The sequence below is a fragment of the Pempheris klunzingeri genome, chromosome 10 (genome assembly GCF_042242105.1).
Source record: "Pempheris klunzingeri isolate RE-2024b chromosome 10, fPemKlu1.hap1, whole genome shotgun sequence".
Taxonomy (NCBI): domain Eukaryota; kingdom Metazoa; phylum Chordata; class Actinopteri; order Acropomatiformes; family Pempheridae; genus Pempheris; species Pempheris klunzingeri.
In genome coordinates, this window is record NC_092021.1 from 17,502,511 (window position 1) to 17,518,042 (window position 15,532).

At 39.8% G+C, this 15,532-nt stretch overlaps 1 protein-coding gene across 1 annotated transcript in view; it reads right to left on the reverse strand.

Moving 5' to 3' along the window:
* Positions 1-3,890: 3,890 nt before the first annotated feature.
* Positions 3,891-15,532, reverse strand: part of LOC139208380 (obg-like ATPase 1) — a 40,954-nt gene continuing 29,312 nt past the window's right edge. Inside the window, exons 8-11 of the mRNA XM_070838043.1 lie at positions 11,086-11,226; positions 10,443-10,539; positions 6,485-6,607; positions 3,891-4,361 (exon numbers count right to left, since the gene is read on the reverse strand). Of these exons, the coding sequence (XP_070694144.1) occupies positions 4,260-4,361; positions 6,485-6,607; positions 10,443-10,539; positions 11,086-11,226 (463 nt within the window). The 3' untranslated portion in view covers positions 3,891-4,259. The remainder of the gene's footprint in view (positions 4,362-6,484; positions 6,608-10,442; positions 10,540-11,085; positions 11,227-15,532) is intronic.

Genomic DNA, 15,532 nt, shown 5'->3' on the forward strand with positions numbered 1-15,532 from the left:
GGGAAATATGATACAAATGAGATTGTATTTGTTTTTTATAAAGATCTTCACAGGTGAGAAATAGCAAGAAAGCAAGCAAAAGCCCCCTCTCGCTGTGGTCGAGGAGTGAACATTATTGCTGTGGCAGAGTGCAAAAGTGTGAAGAATAAGAGGAGTAACTGAGTGAGTCCACAATGGCTCTGAGGCTCTCGTATTAACATATTGACAGTTGTTTTTGTGAAGGCCAGTCCAAGAGAGAGTGACCCCACGGAGAGAAACTGCCCTGCTGGCGGTACCTCGTGGGACACTGTAAATGGGACCTGAGAGGGAGAATTGAGACTGGTGCAGCATGGAGAAGTGTGGACGGAATATAAAATGTGTGTTTTAGACAACTCTGAGCACCTGAGACAGGAACAATCATATTGGTCTTTGTCTGAGGAACTGAGAGTTATCTCCTATACATACAGCAACAGGTCGAGGTCAAAGGCAGCTGCATAAAAGATTTTCACAATATTTTTCATTGTGGAGTTTCAGCATCTTTCTGACATATAGCACATATATTCATTTCCTATATGCATCAGCCTATAGACAGCAAGGTTAAACAAAGCCAAGCCGTCATGCATAACTTCTAGGTAAGAATTATGAAAACAGATATATTTGTATACTTAAACAACAAATAGACAACAAGCATACAGTGTTTATATATTATATTATTTTATAACAATTGCTGATGAGAAATGTATTAACAGGATTGGAGGTCTGGCTAGTATTGGGCATTACAAGTAGTAGTAGAGTGTGGAGAACACTGAATAAATATGCTATAAAGTATGTTTCTCTATGCACAGATTTAAACTACAGTTCATTAGATACGCCTGTGCAATCTAAAGCAATCTAATACTATTGTTCTGCCATAAAGAACATTTCTGCCATTTATTATGCCTTTAATGTTCATTTTTTTCTTAGAGTTGTTAATTAATTTATATGTTTTATCATTGAAGTCATGGTTAGTAGTGATATTGCACTGGACTGCATTATAGTCAAGTGTCTCTAATATTGTGTCCTCCTCACAGATATAAATAGGGAGGACTAAAAATGAGAAATTCCTCTCAATACAATCTTGCCCACTACAAAAATCACCTTTAAGTATGACCTCAGTACTAAACATATAATTGAATTTACACATGAACTTCATAAATGTCAAATTTATTGCAGAGCCGTTTCTTGAATTGCAGTAGATTTTCCGAGTGTACCTAATAAAGTGGCGACTAGTGTATACGGACAGTATATACAGTCCACTCAGAAAAACAAGTGACAATAAAAAGGTTTGTTGTACAGTATGTATAGTACAGATGAGTCAGTATTATATAAGTTGTTTGTTGCAAAGGAGTTGTTTCACATCACGTGGCTGGTTTAATTATTTGTTAATGTAGTGGCATGTGGGAAGAAACATTTGGAAACAATGATTTGAATGCTTGAATCACAACTTGCTGCATTTGTGTGCAAAATGAAAAGACCCAACTTCTTGATTGCACGGGTTGCCATTAAAAGATTTTCTTTTTGTAGTTCAGACACATGTAATAATCACTGCTGATGCAAATGAGAAACTAAATTTGTTGACCAATAATTTAAACACTCTTTTCTGGCAAACATTATACTGGCAGTGTTTGAGCACCAAGTTGTAATATGATAGTATAACACAAATGAGAGGAAACAGTTGCATAAACTCTCATAAATGTGCTATTATTTTAGTCAAATTCTGATTCTATATTGATTTCAAGTCTGCTCCATGTATATGGTGCATGTGACAGACAGAGAAGTCACACAATAGCAATAATTACAACATGGCAACACTTTTATTGTGATCCAAAATAGAGATAATTTCCTCTCTGTAATGATATGATACAATACACTTATAATAACCATTGAATTTACCAACACAATCCCTTGTGCATTGTGACTGATCTGAAAATGCCATTGTTATTTATATGTTTATTTGTTATAACTCATACATTCCTTTTTTTAATCTTTCAAAGGTCTTTGGTGTGCTTGTGATTTACAACAGCAGGCCGTGGTCGGTTTTCTTGGGTGTGTGTCTTAAAGCAAGCTTTCCGCTCTGTGCCCTTCTTGGTTTGATGCCGCTGTGGTTTGCCTCGGGGCAGAGTGGCACCGCTTGATTGATGGTGCTTGACAGAACATTTGTACCAACAGAGAATCAGTCACATTTCTGGACTTGTTTTTTATTTCTTAGAGTTTATACCAGTTAGACTAATTTTACAGTCCACTTATAGTCAGTTATAGTGTTTATGAGCACTAATGTACATGTATTTGTTTTCACTCTTACCTGGTGATTATGTTTGCCTGAATTCTTTGACATGTGTGTGTCATGGTGTCAAGACAGACAGGACACCCATTGAGTTTATAATTCATTAGTTCTTGCACCTCCTGTGACAGAACAATTGTTAGTTTCAAACCCCAAAACAGCCTGTTGAGGAAGTCCTTGCAGAACAAGAGACTTTGTTATGGTGTTTTGCTCCTATACAGCATCTGCATGATTCTAAATAGCTTTATTACTCGCTCTGAGAAGATTTATAGCCACTTTATGAAAAACAAAATACTCCATGGCCCAGACCACTGGGAACAACTCGTCAAACCCCGAGCCTCAAAACTACAGCAGATGAATAATCTTCTATGTGGGGTTTAGGTTGGCCAACATCACCACCACCCTGAGAGGAATGCAAAAACAGTTTTGCCTCAAGCCCCCATTGTGCTCTCCAGAGGATTTGTATGGTTTCACTTAGAAAACAGTGAGCCAAAAACAGCCTGTTGTTGTATAGAAGACTGTATATGAGAGCTGTAAATGTTGGCCTTCTTGCTCTGCTGCATGAAATATGTTTCAGTTATTAAAATCAGCGGTTAATGTTAAAGCTACCAAGCAATCCAAGCTTAATGTTATTTTATACACATGTTGTCATCTGTCTTTCTTTCTATCTAACCACAATAAACACTATCCTATATTTTGCTACTGATCTTAAACCTTAAAGACTATAATCCACCTTATTTCCATGACAAACACTGTGCTTTGTAGTGCTAGCACAGGCTCGGTTCCATAAAACATCCCATCCAAAACTTGGATATGCAATACTATCTCTGTAAAATGACCATTTTTATTCAATCTTTTTGTTCCCATCAAAAGGCCATTTCGTTCTCTGCAGTCTTAATGGTTACAAGATATTCAGCAAAGCACTGCTGATCTACAGCTCTTTGTTCGGACTCCCACCGAGAATACAATCTTACTTTGGAGCACTGCAGCGCGGCCATACAATTCCATCAGCATAAACGCTTCACAAACACTTACACACAAAGTATAGGGGCGAGAAAAACACTACTTCAGACAAAAGGAATCGTTTTCTGGTTGTGCTTGTGGATTGTGTCAACCTCTATTTTCATACTATACAGAATATCATAAAATGTGGACTTTTTTTGAGAAAATATGGTTTGGATGAAATTTTTGTAGGTGTGTATTTGCCCTCATTGTTCAGGGATGGGGAAACTGTAAACATAACAAAGATGCTATTTTTGTCTGTATTTGAGGATTGGAGGAACAGTGAAGGAGAGGATACACAACTTCAACATCAATCACAAATGAAATAAAAATTCTAAATGAAAGGTTAACTCAATCATTTTGCAAATAATCATTTAAACTGACCAGCTATTTTGGTTGAAACACCTGCATCCGCTTGTGCCCTTCTAAAATCAGCATCACTTAACAGATTTAATTATAATTGTCCCCTCTCTGCTACAGTCAATGTCAGCTGTGTCTTTTAATTCTCTAATCAGTGGTCGGCAGGACCGCTATCACCATCCCCATGCAGCTTCCCACTCAATACAGACATCCCAAAACACACACAGACTGGTTTTGTCAAATGTTTTATTGAGTGTAGACATCTGGGCTACTGTAAAACATGCATTATCTGCTGAAGGGGGAGAGGAGCAGGTGGCATTGTCCCCGCTGTCAGCTGTGTCAGTGCTGGCACCCATGATGGAGATTAATGAAGTATCTGGAGAGTAATATGCTCCTTCAAATGCTGCTACAATTTGGAGTGGGGGCCGATCCTGATCTTAAATAGCAAAGCTGTCAGAGTTTGCTGAACCTGTGCTTTGGCGCAGAGGGGGGATTTGATCCTACAGGACGGGGGAAAAAAACAAAGTGAGAGTGTGGCAGAGGGTATCAGGCCAAAGGGGAAAAAACAATCAGTTATGTAAACAAACAGATTGTTGTGTCACTTTTTCTTTGGTGCGTTTGGTGCGTTAAATTTGAAAAAGATGATGTCTCCATCTTCAACAATGTAGTTTCTTCCCTGTTGTCTGTATTTCCCAGCTGCCTACAAGATAACAAAGAAAAAACAAATGAGCAATAAAAAATATGAACAAAATATTGTCTGATGTACAGTTTATAGTATCATACTATTCATTCAGTGGCATAATGGTCTATATAGAGCACATAATAACAGTGTGCATTGGAAAGAAATATAGAAAATAATAGTTTTTACCTACAATAACTTTACTCTAATTGCAAATATCATATGGTCTCTCTCTGTCTCTGTCTCTCTCTCTCACACACACACACACACACACACACACACACACACACACAGACACACACACACAGACACACACAGACACACACACACACACACACACTTGCATCTATGTTTTGTTCAAGGGGTGCCTGAATTCCCACTGAGTGAATAATCCTCTCTTCTGCCCATTTCAGTTTCATGTGCACAAGCACAAAATGTTAATAAGTCTTTGATTACAGCACTATCAAACTTCTCAAGGAAACAAAATAAGTTCTAACATTTCTTTTGTATACAGTAAGTGTTTGTTCTCCTTCCCGGCAAACTCAAAATAATTGACTTGAAGTGCTAATATGGACAGGTTTATGCATTCTGGTTCTGCACAGCGCACAATTAATTAGAAGAATCAATGTCCCTTTAAAGGCTCAGGAGACCATTTAATCCAAGCTCAATACCACCAGAAACACTGGATGGAGAGGGAGACAGGAAAAAAAATCAATGGCTATTTGTGATTCCTGAGTATGTATTAAACCAGACACGTCTAACTGGTTCATTTGCACTTGAAAGCAGCCATCTGGAGCAGCAAGCTTGGCTTAAGCAGATATGATTACTAATAATGCGATATCGCCGTACACTGGCCCTATTCAGACAGCCTATTCCCACAACTGGCATTAAATAGCATGGACCTTAATGCCACAGTCAGAAACGCTCCATGTTCTTATGAAGCCCAAAAAGGGATTAGTAAGAGAGCATGCAGTAAGGACCTGACACTCAGATCTCAGCCTCGGATAACAATGGTGAAACTCCCAAGAGACCTGCACATTTCACCCTCTGTTTGCAGCTTATGAAGGGTGTGGACAATGCACTGCCGCTGCATTAAATATCAAATACTTATTAAAAAAGGCTTGAATAGTAAAGAGGTTTAAATGTTTTCATAGTGCTTCCTTTCTGCACTGGTCCCTGCAGGTCCCAGTGTGTCACCATAATTACATTAGTTGAGTCTGTAAGTGGGCACATGAAGTTGATGGTGGTGATAGTGGGATTGTAACAGCGTGGCTTACAGCTGCGGCTCACAAATGCTACACACAGCAAGGTTAAAGTCACTTCTGCTTTAATTTGATTAACTGAGAATTACATTTTAAAATGCGTCTATATAAAAATTTATTTATAAAAAAAGAATCTTTGATATGAAAGGCATCCTACAGCGTTGATTAACTGATTATTAACTCTGTACCTTCAATTACTAAATTACAGCTTGCTGATATGAACGTAAATTAATGCCAAACCTAAAAACAACACTTATAGTAGGAAAGAAAAGCATTTTGAAGCATTTTGCAAAGTAAATGCTCAGTTATTGTCTTCACAAATTCACCATGAAATCAGTTATTACATTTGACAGGAGCGTGCACATGAACAACCCACACTCCATTTAAAAGGTCAAAACAAACACTGGCCACCATAAAAATAAGATATGCAAGTCACATTTCTGCGCCAACCATCCATGAAACACTCCTTATTTGAGGAATTTCACACTTTATTTAACTTGCCGCTTTATATCACTGTCACATGCCTACAGTGGCTTGAGGATTTGGAAAGAGAGCTCCAAGCTAATGGTGCACTCTATAGATCTGATAAATGCCTGGTGAGGTGAAGGAGTGTTACCTGTGTGCGACTGTGCTGAGCCATGAGCAAGAACTACCATCAGCCAGTTAAGACACATTGTGATAAAGATATGCACAGCTGGAGCAGAATGGCAGTGTTTAGAGCCAGAATCAGTTGGCTTGTCAGGAGTGGTGCTGGAGTGTGTGCAGTAATTTCTTCCCCTGAGTAAAGGTGAAGAGCAGTTTGCAGTAGGAGCTGTGTGGTGACTGTCAGCTCCACTGATCACAGGAGACTTCCCCTCATCCTCTGGCACCCTGACTGCTCACCTTGACAGCGCTCTCACTGCCTTCCTCTTTAAAATCCTGGAATTTCATTACTTCTGCCATAATGAAGCCCTTCTCAAAGTCTGTGTGGATCTTCCCCGCAGCCTGTGGAGCCTTAGTTCCTTTCTGTCACAAGGAAGGAAAAGAGAGGACAAATGAATTGTTTTGGAGAAGATGGATTACAGCATGCGAGCGACATGGTGTTTGATAGGGTGATAGTGTTGTGAGCATCAGTCGGGGGGATTCTTGCCTCAGCCCTGATTTCTGGATAGCTTTCCACTCGGCTGTGCCCTGCTAGGGCAGCCTGGACACCGATAAGGACCGAGCACTGCTATCAATGCCTTCTGATTCCCATTCCGTGGTGGTATTGATTTCTGTCCAAGCAATCTTGCCTCATTGTGGGTCGCTGCTCGGCTCTCTGGTCATGACAGCAAGAAGACCCAGTGTTGCAGTGAGAGGCCAGGATGGTGTAGACCTCACTGCATTAGGCCTCACTCTTTTTTTGGCACACCAGAGTTTGGTCATTTAAATTCATTTCAAACCCTCAATAAATTTCACTATGGTAAAAGCAGGACTGCTGGAGCATGTGAAAACTGTTTTTGATGTCTTAAAATTGACTTTGAATAGACATGAACGATTTTATGTTCAAAACATACATTTAGACGCGGCCCCAAAGTTATTTCAGATGCCAATTTACACAACACAAAATAACAATTTAATAGCTTTATAAATTCTTTGTACCTTGAATGCTCTTTAAAACTCTGACACACAACTCGTGACTGATAAAATGTGCAATTTATATGCGCTGAAATAATGCTGGGCGGAAATGACAAATGACCCAAATAAGTGACGTGGCTGCTGTGTATCATTATGACTCCTGCCTGTCGACCTGCTCGCTCTCTCTCTCTCTGCTCTGCAGCTCTGTGCTCAGGAACTGTTGAGCAGTTTTAATTATGTATATAATCAGGTTGGGGTCAACATATTTCATGCCAAAAGAATGATGCGTATTTAATGACTCTAATACATTACCATCTCTTTGCAATCTCATTGACGGAGTGCTTGTGAGTTTAACTACCATTAATCAGCATCAAGGTTTGTCTATCTGGAGAAAAATAGATTAAGGGAGGGATTTTTTTCATATGGAGCATTACAAGAGATCCACATTGTCCTAGTTAAGAGCTATGCAGAGCAGGCTGATAGATAATGGTCACCTCGAGGCTGCCTAATAAAGCATGTTAAAGGACTTAGGAACACGACATTACTGAGTGTAGTTTTTACAATGCAAGATGTATTAGCTTAATACAGTTACTCACTGATGCTTACCTGACTAAATGCCCCTCACACACAATCAAGGCTGGCTGTAATCAGTTATGTCGAGGATGGCAAGCGTGTTTTTGAGGATGCCTTTGAAGTGTTTCAGGACATTTTTTGTAAATAGCGAGGACATATCAGTCATGCTGAGACGAGTGTGGGCCTAAACCCGGTGATGTCATCTGACTAAAATGTAATGTGTCCTGTGTAAAAGAAGGAAGTGAGATCACCTTCCCCTCTGGCCTGCACGCAGTATCGTCACCGCCATCGTGAAAATATTTATCAAATGGTCCTGTTTACAAACTTGTGTGGACATGTTTCATGTCATTTGCAACGATACATTTAAGATTAATATTAAACGATATTTAAAGTAGTCTATTTGATGATGGCTGTTCCGTACATAGAACTTTAATATTCATGTAAAGTACAGCACTAAGATAATTATCTATTCCAGTCAGTCGCAGAAGAACCCCTACAATTATTGTAGTTGTTCATTTGCTGCATGAAAATAAAATTTGCATTTCTGATCAAAATGTGAATGTTTGTCTAAAGCATCAGCATGGGGCGTCCTGTTGGCAGGCGGTCTGAGGCTCCTACTGTATAACTGCCATGTCCTGGGTCTTTGTAGCATGTTATCCTCCTTTTCTCTTGCTTTTTTAACTTTCTCTTCTTTGTCAACCACCTAATAAAAAACATTCTAATGATCTTTTAAGAAAAGAATACATGATGTGGGTTACTGAGGCTGTATTTCCTTACATTTTGCACCGTAACACCAAAATATCAGATGCTGTAATGAATTCCTGTATTATTAGTGCATATTGTGACTCTTAACCTGAAACAGTTAAGAGTCATTTAATGGCACATTTGCTTTCTCTGTTATTCACATTTTGACCTTCCAACACTTCAAGACTGTAGATGTCTTCCTATGAGGTAACTGGTTAAACTGCCATTTACCACATGTCACAGCTGGTATATAGAGTTCATATTCCATTTGTGCTGTCGGGGTGAGTTCACCTCATTGGTGCCCCTTTGCCCCTTGATGCCCAGAGTGCCCTTTTACCTGTGGCTTGATTGATGCACCTTAATTTGGGGGTGTCCACAGCACCTAGATGAGCCTAATCACCTTCTCCATATTAGCAACTGGCCTTTAAACAACAGTTTATATTGAAGTTTGGGGAAAATGAAATGAAATTATCCAACACGTCTGTTTTGGTGGTGAATTGGTAATTGTTTTTGGCTACAAACAGAACAAAACCTCATATAATGTTTGTGGACATGTGTCAGTTTGAATTTATTTGAAGTGACTGTATGTTTTAAAATGCTGTGTTAAATAATTATTTGTTACCGAATGAAATGAATGAAAATATCTTGTTATCTACATTGACATATCATGCACATTCTTATTTTTCACACTGATTTAGCATAAGAACACTAAAATCCATACATTTTAGATATTTTACAACATAATGCTTAAAAGTTTTTAACTTTTGAAGAAAATAACAAGAAAACAGGTTGAAACCTTGAAAAGGACTTTTTTTAAGCACAACACAAACACAGCTTCATGTGTGTTTTGTCATATAATAAGTAATAGTGGTGAATTTGAGAGAATTTTAAAGCAGTATCTGCAGTGACGTTCAAAATTATAACACTCCAAATACACACAATGTACAGCAGCCTGTTCTGCAAAGATATTGAACAAAGATAACCAGGAGAACCTGAGCATTTCTCATTGAAATTTGAGTAGCTCACATTCAGGGAACAAAATGTCCTGCATGGTGACAAGTACTTTCAGCAGATGTCACTGTGGAAAATTGTAATGCTTTTTGAAAATAGTCATCCAAGTTATGTTAGGGGGATTGAAAGCATTCTGCATTGTAAAAAGTTTGATTTGATTTCAAATTGCAATCCCTTGAAATATCTGATGAGATGGAAGAATGAATATGATTAAGTATGACAGGATACAACCCAAATCTTTAGTTTTCAAAACGCTTCTCAAAAAGTTACTTTGCAGTGTTTTCAAACCACCTACATGAACTTATAAAATGTAACTCCTGTCCAGTCAAATACCTCATTATATCTGCACCCAAACCTTCTATTTGCTCAAGAAAAAAATCTGCACAATACGAGAATGCAAAGCCAACATCTGTGTTGATGTAAATCCTGTGATTCCGTTGCACAAAGCTCTTGGCGGCCCGGACTCAGTAAACTGAGACACACAGGGAGGAGGAGCTCCCAGCAAGACCCACAAACAGTCGAATGAAAAGCGACATCAATTTTGGCACAGACAACCTCCGTCACACAGATTAGGCAGGCACAATGCACAGGCTCCTTATCTCCAGCGGCAGGAGGAGGGCAGGCAGATCTGCACAGGATGGAAACATTCTCATGGACGTAATGGGCAAAATCAATTGTTGCCCTCCTCAATCAATGTAGCCCCCACTTTCACTGTTCAGCAGCTCACCAGTAATTGAAGTTATCCTTGGCCTGTAATGACTAGCTAAAGCACAACCATGACAAAGTTGAAAGTGTGTGATATCAGTGAGGGTGCCAGCAGGGTGGAACGTGGGACACTGTGTGTATTCGTTTGTGTGTATGTGTGTGTCTGGTACACACCCTCACACTCACATGTATGTTCACAGCAGGTTCTTACCCGTATGGTCCAAGCACGGACCTCATCTGGTCCAGCGGTGAAGAAGTACTCCAGCTGCAGGGCTGCGTAGCCTGCCTTGATGATCTTGCTCAGGGCACTGGTGGAGAGAAATTTCACTTTGAATCGAGGGGTCTGAACTGTTTAAGTATTATTTATTGCCACTGATGCCTAGACAAAGTTCACTTCAGAGGCAAGTCCCCATTCATTCCAACATAAACTCATTAAGTGAATAAGATGGGTCACTTCGTTTCACATAAGACATTCAACTCTCCAATGGTTTCCTTGATTAATTACAAAGCTTGTAGACTCATTTAGCATTTTTAAGAATTCAATCCAATGCCTCGTTCTGCACCAAGAGAAAAAAAAATCTGCTGTCACAATTTTTCTCTCCATAGAGGTTTTCACACGAGAACAATAAACCCAAAATGCCCAAGTTATAATTATACCTACAGATGACAGATGACAGTTAAAAACTTAATTTAGAGGAAAACCCTTTGACTGAGTTGTTCACTAAGAAGAGGGATCCTTTGCTTTATAATGGTAATTACTCTGCCATTTATTATTCTATCAGCACATGCAATTAAAGGAGTGCATGGAGGACACAGCTGATAATAAAGTGTGGGGAGACTGAATGCTAATTAACCTCTGTGTCTTGTGCTCTGTGCAGTACTTCTGCCTCTCCTCTTCATTCTTGTCCTGTAGCTCACTCTCCAGGCCGCCGCTGAAGGGGATGACCAAGGCTCCGGGGTCATGACTGTCCACCCACTCCTTGATTTTCACCAACCTGGTAAAATCAGCAGCCACACACACAAACTATTTGCTGGTTTTGATTAACATGGGAGTATTTGTTATCAGTTGGTGCGTGCATATTCATGAGAGCAGCTGAATGTGTCTGCAGGAGGTATTTCTTTCAGAGAGTTCAACTTTGATTCCATAAAAGTTTTCAGCTAAGTATTTGACTTGACATGTGCTCATATGAAAGAGCATAGAGATTTAAAACATTTAAAAAGTATCAGTAGCGATACTGTAAAGTACTTTTTGTAGTGTTGTGCAGTTAAATCCATTTTTTTCTACATCTAAGTTGCTAAAACTTTATTTTCTTAAAACAAGTGGGAAAAAAATCTATCTCAGCAGTAACAATATTTAAACTAGATTTTAATTCAAAATGTTTGAGAAAGAAGTGTTTGTATCTTGAAACAAGAAAACAATAAGGATCGAATAAGAATTTCATATTTCAACAGATTGCTGCTCTTGAAATATGAAAAATGAGATGTGATTTTAGAAAATACTTGAGACGCATGGATTTTCATTGAAAACAGGTTGGAATATTCCTACTTCACTGGTGAATAAGATGTAAGGGACTTAATTACAGATTAAAATGACTTATAAGGAGTCAATTCAATGTTTTAAAGCTGATCATATATTTTGTATGAATAATAATCTGCAAAGAATGTAAAGTGGCACAAAATGGAAAAACTCAAGGACAAGTACCTCGAAATTGTACTTAAATCCTGCAATTTGCCTTCCATCCAATTCATAATTTCAGCTACAAATAGACCTCACTCACCTCAACTAAACATTTACCACACAGCTAGGAAGGAGTACAAAACCACTAAGTGTCTCCTTACTCATAAATGTCTTTGTCATTCTCTTTACCACCTTGTTTTTTTTCCTCTTTGTCTTCCAGTCCAGCAGGACACCTGACATTGCAGGACAAAGATATCCTCGCACTTAATGGTAACTCTCAGTCGGAACAATATAAAGGGGTTAGGGCAATTATGAGATTAGCCCCACTTGCTCTCAGGCTGGGATTGGGCAGGTCTGAGAGAACAGCATCACACAAATCCATTTTCACACGGCGGCCCTGACAGAGCTCCTAGGCTGGATTGATTCTAAGGGGTCCCTGTCATTATCTGTAATCCTAGTTTCCTGTTTAAAGCCCATAAGAATCAAAGACTGGGAGGGACCCGACCACCTCAATACCACATCTATTCCAATAACAATGTCACCGCTTTATCACCTACAGCACCATATCACCGCTCCTACCTAATGATTATCAATATACAATATATGATGGGCGCAGGAAGAGCACAGTTTTGCTTTGATGGGATGTTTTTCCCAACAAGCCAGAATAACAGGGCAAATTCGAAATGCCTCATATGCTGGTTTGTCCATTTGTTCTGATGCACATCTATTAAGAGCTGTAACCTAATATTTCCTTTTCTGCTCGCAATATGGATGCGTAACTGACGTTTGACTGCCACCACAATAAGATAGTCACCAATGTCTTACCAATAAAGGACAGAAAAATAAAACACATTCAGTCAAAGCCAAAAATCTGAAAACATAGGAGATGGCGGGCACTCCAAGAGGGGAAAAAATCCAATCTGAGATAATAACAGCTGTAGCTTGTCACTTTTAGCAGCACAGCTGTCTATTTGGTGGCACGTTATTTGCATTCCTCAGGTATTGCGTACTCTACAGGCGGCTGAATAATGATTCACAAATCACTCTCTCCACACCAGTCAAGGGCTGTGATCCTTTGAATAGACCATTGTACCTGAGACTGTAATTGGTGAAGACTTGACAGAGCTGAGCCAAGCCAGCCAAGTAACAAAGAGGCTCTTGGTAGAAGGCTGAGGGATGATTTTAATAATGTGAAGCCGAGACGGAGAACGTGAGCTGCAAATGAGCACGGGGGTCTCTGGGTCCTTGCACTGAGTGACACAGGACCAGACAAACACCTTGCCACAGGAACATGAAACACCCCCTTCCCTCAACTCCAGAAACAAAGCACTGTCAATTAAGAGCTTTGATGCACAGTCAACATGACTCCCAAAACCATTTCTGTCAACTTCACCGCTGTCTACCCATGCCACTTTGCAATTTGTATTTATGTCCTTTCCAATTATTTGTCTGAAATTTTATGTGGTCGTGTAAATTAGAGAAAATATTTATGTAAAACAAGCTGCAGATTTTTTTTTTTGTCTTTGTTCTTATCTTTCAGCCATTTATGAAATTCTAAAAAGGTATTCACATAAATCTGTTTTTTTAGAGGAAGTCAAAGTGTTGACAAGAATCATATTTAGGACTGTTTACAGTTAAGCCCTCTTAATGGCACAGTATCAGAATGTCCTCTCTGTCTACGACATAAGGAACTGACTTTTTAATGCAGGTGTAACAGCTTATTTCTGTTCTGTTTATCCTCCACATCCTTTAAGAGACTATTCAAAATAGTCTATGTGGATTTGTGAACTTCCATAATGGACAGATAGATAGAACAAATAGAATATCTGTTAATGTAGGTCTTCTTTAAAAAGGTTTTACAAGTCTAAGCTACACTAGCTTGTGTGTGTGTGTGTGTGTGTGTGTGTGTGTGTGTCTGTGTCTTGTCAGTCTTCCATTATGCCCTAGCATTGAGTGCCATCTCTCACTGCTCGCTTAATAGAAAGATTCAGCACTTTCTGGTCTTGATATCCCTCTCTGAACAAATGATGCCTGAAATTTTTATTCTTTTTATAATGGAATTCCAATGGCCTTTGCTGCAAATCAAGTGGAAATTTTTGCATATCAAGTGGGAAAAATTAAATGTTAACCACGTTTTAATGTGATTAAGGGTGACAGGGACATTATTTCTGCTAATCATTCACCAGCTTGAAGGCTCAAACAAAGCTAAGGAACAAGCCATGTTTGTGCTTTTCCTGCGGCTCTCAGTTCAAGGAGGAAAACAGTTTTTTTTAAAAACGTATAAAACTTTTACAAGTCTACAACATGATATGAATTTATTTCTTGTTTATGTTGAGTGATGAAAACAAAATAATGTGAATCGATATCTGTTTACCTTAATTCTAGGGAAAAAATGTGTCATGTTATATGTTATGTGCTCTAAGCTTTAGATTTGATGCCTGTTGTATTTACATCTAATTCAAAACACATTATATTGAGAAATGACAAAAAAGCAAAAACAATAGGAGCTTCCACAACAGACTGGCTCTGAATGGATATGTCCCAGAGGGGGCCACTCCCTGGGGTTAGTCTATTTGTCTTTTTGTGTGGGAATCCTGAGGGGGGGGTAATTCCTGTGTTTCTGCATGCCTGGGGCTTCCCTGGGCTTTGTCAGAGCTTTGATCTGCTTAAATGGCTCAGGAGGGGAAAACAATGGGAGTTTCTAAAGTACAGAGGCATCTACCTGAGACAATGACCTGGGCCTGTGTCTGACATACATTCATACAGGTTGGCTTTATTAGGAGTGCTTAGCCAGTTAAGCCAGTAAAAGGTGAGCCATCACCTCCAGTTTGAAAACTCCTTTCAGATACAATTGAAGGGTGACAGACCTGACGAGTAATCCACTACCTGCATCCGCCACAGCTTCATCACCGGCACACCCAGAGGTGGAGGGCCCAGCACTTGAACCTGGGTATACCAGCCGTATGTGTTACTGTGCTGTTCCACACATGTTGGCAGCAGCTGGCTTGCATGCCAGGAGCAGACTTATCAAGTAATAAACCCAGGGTCCCCTCTGTTTCGCTGGTCCCTGGTTGCAGGGACGAGCATCTTAGGGGGCTAGGATGCTGTGGCACACAGCATACACTAACCCCCCTCCTCTTTCCTTCCTCCGTTGAAGGGAGACAGAAATGAGAGGTATGAGCTCATGGTGGCTTTTGAGGCTGAGAAGTCGGGGGCTCTGTGGGAAGCTTTTCATCCTCCCAGTGGTGAGCTCCTGAGCGACAAGAGTGCAGACGCTCTCTGCTCCCTGTGGCCATAGCCGGATGGAAAGGCATTACACATCAGTCTCTGAGAAAGAAGGAGATCTGACACACACACACACACACACACACACACACACACACACACACACACACACACACACACACACACACACACACACACACACACACACACACACACACACACACACACACACACAGACACACAGACACACACACACACACACACACACACACACACATATACACACACACACACACACACACACACACACACACACACTAGCTCCAATATTGTCAACTTCTTTCAGCCTTCAAAGCAATCATGGACTGGTGGAAACAGAACCCAGTAACCCAGTGCAG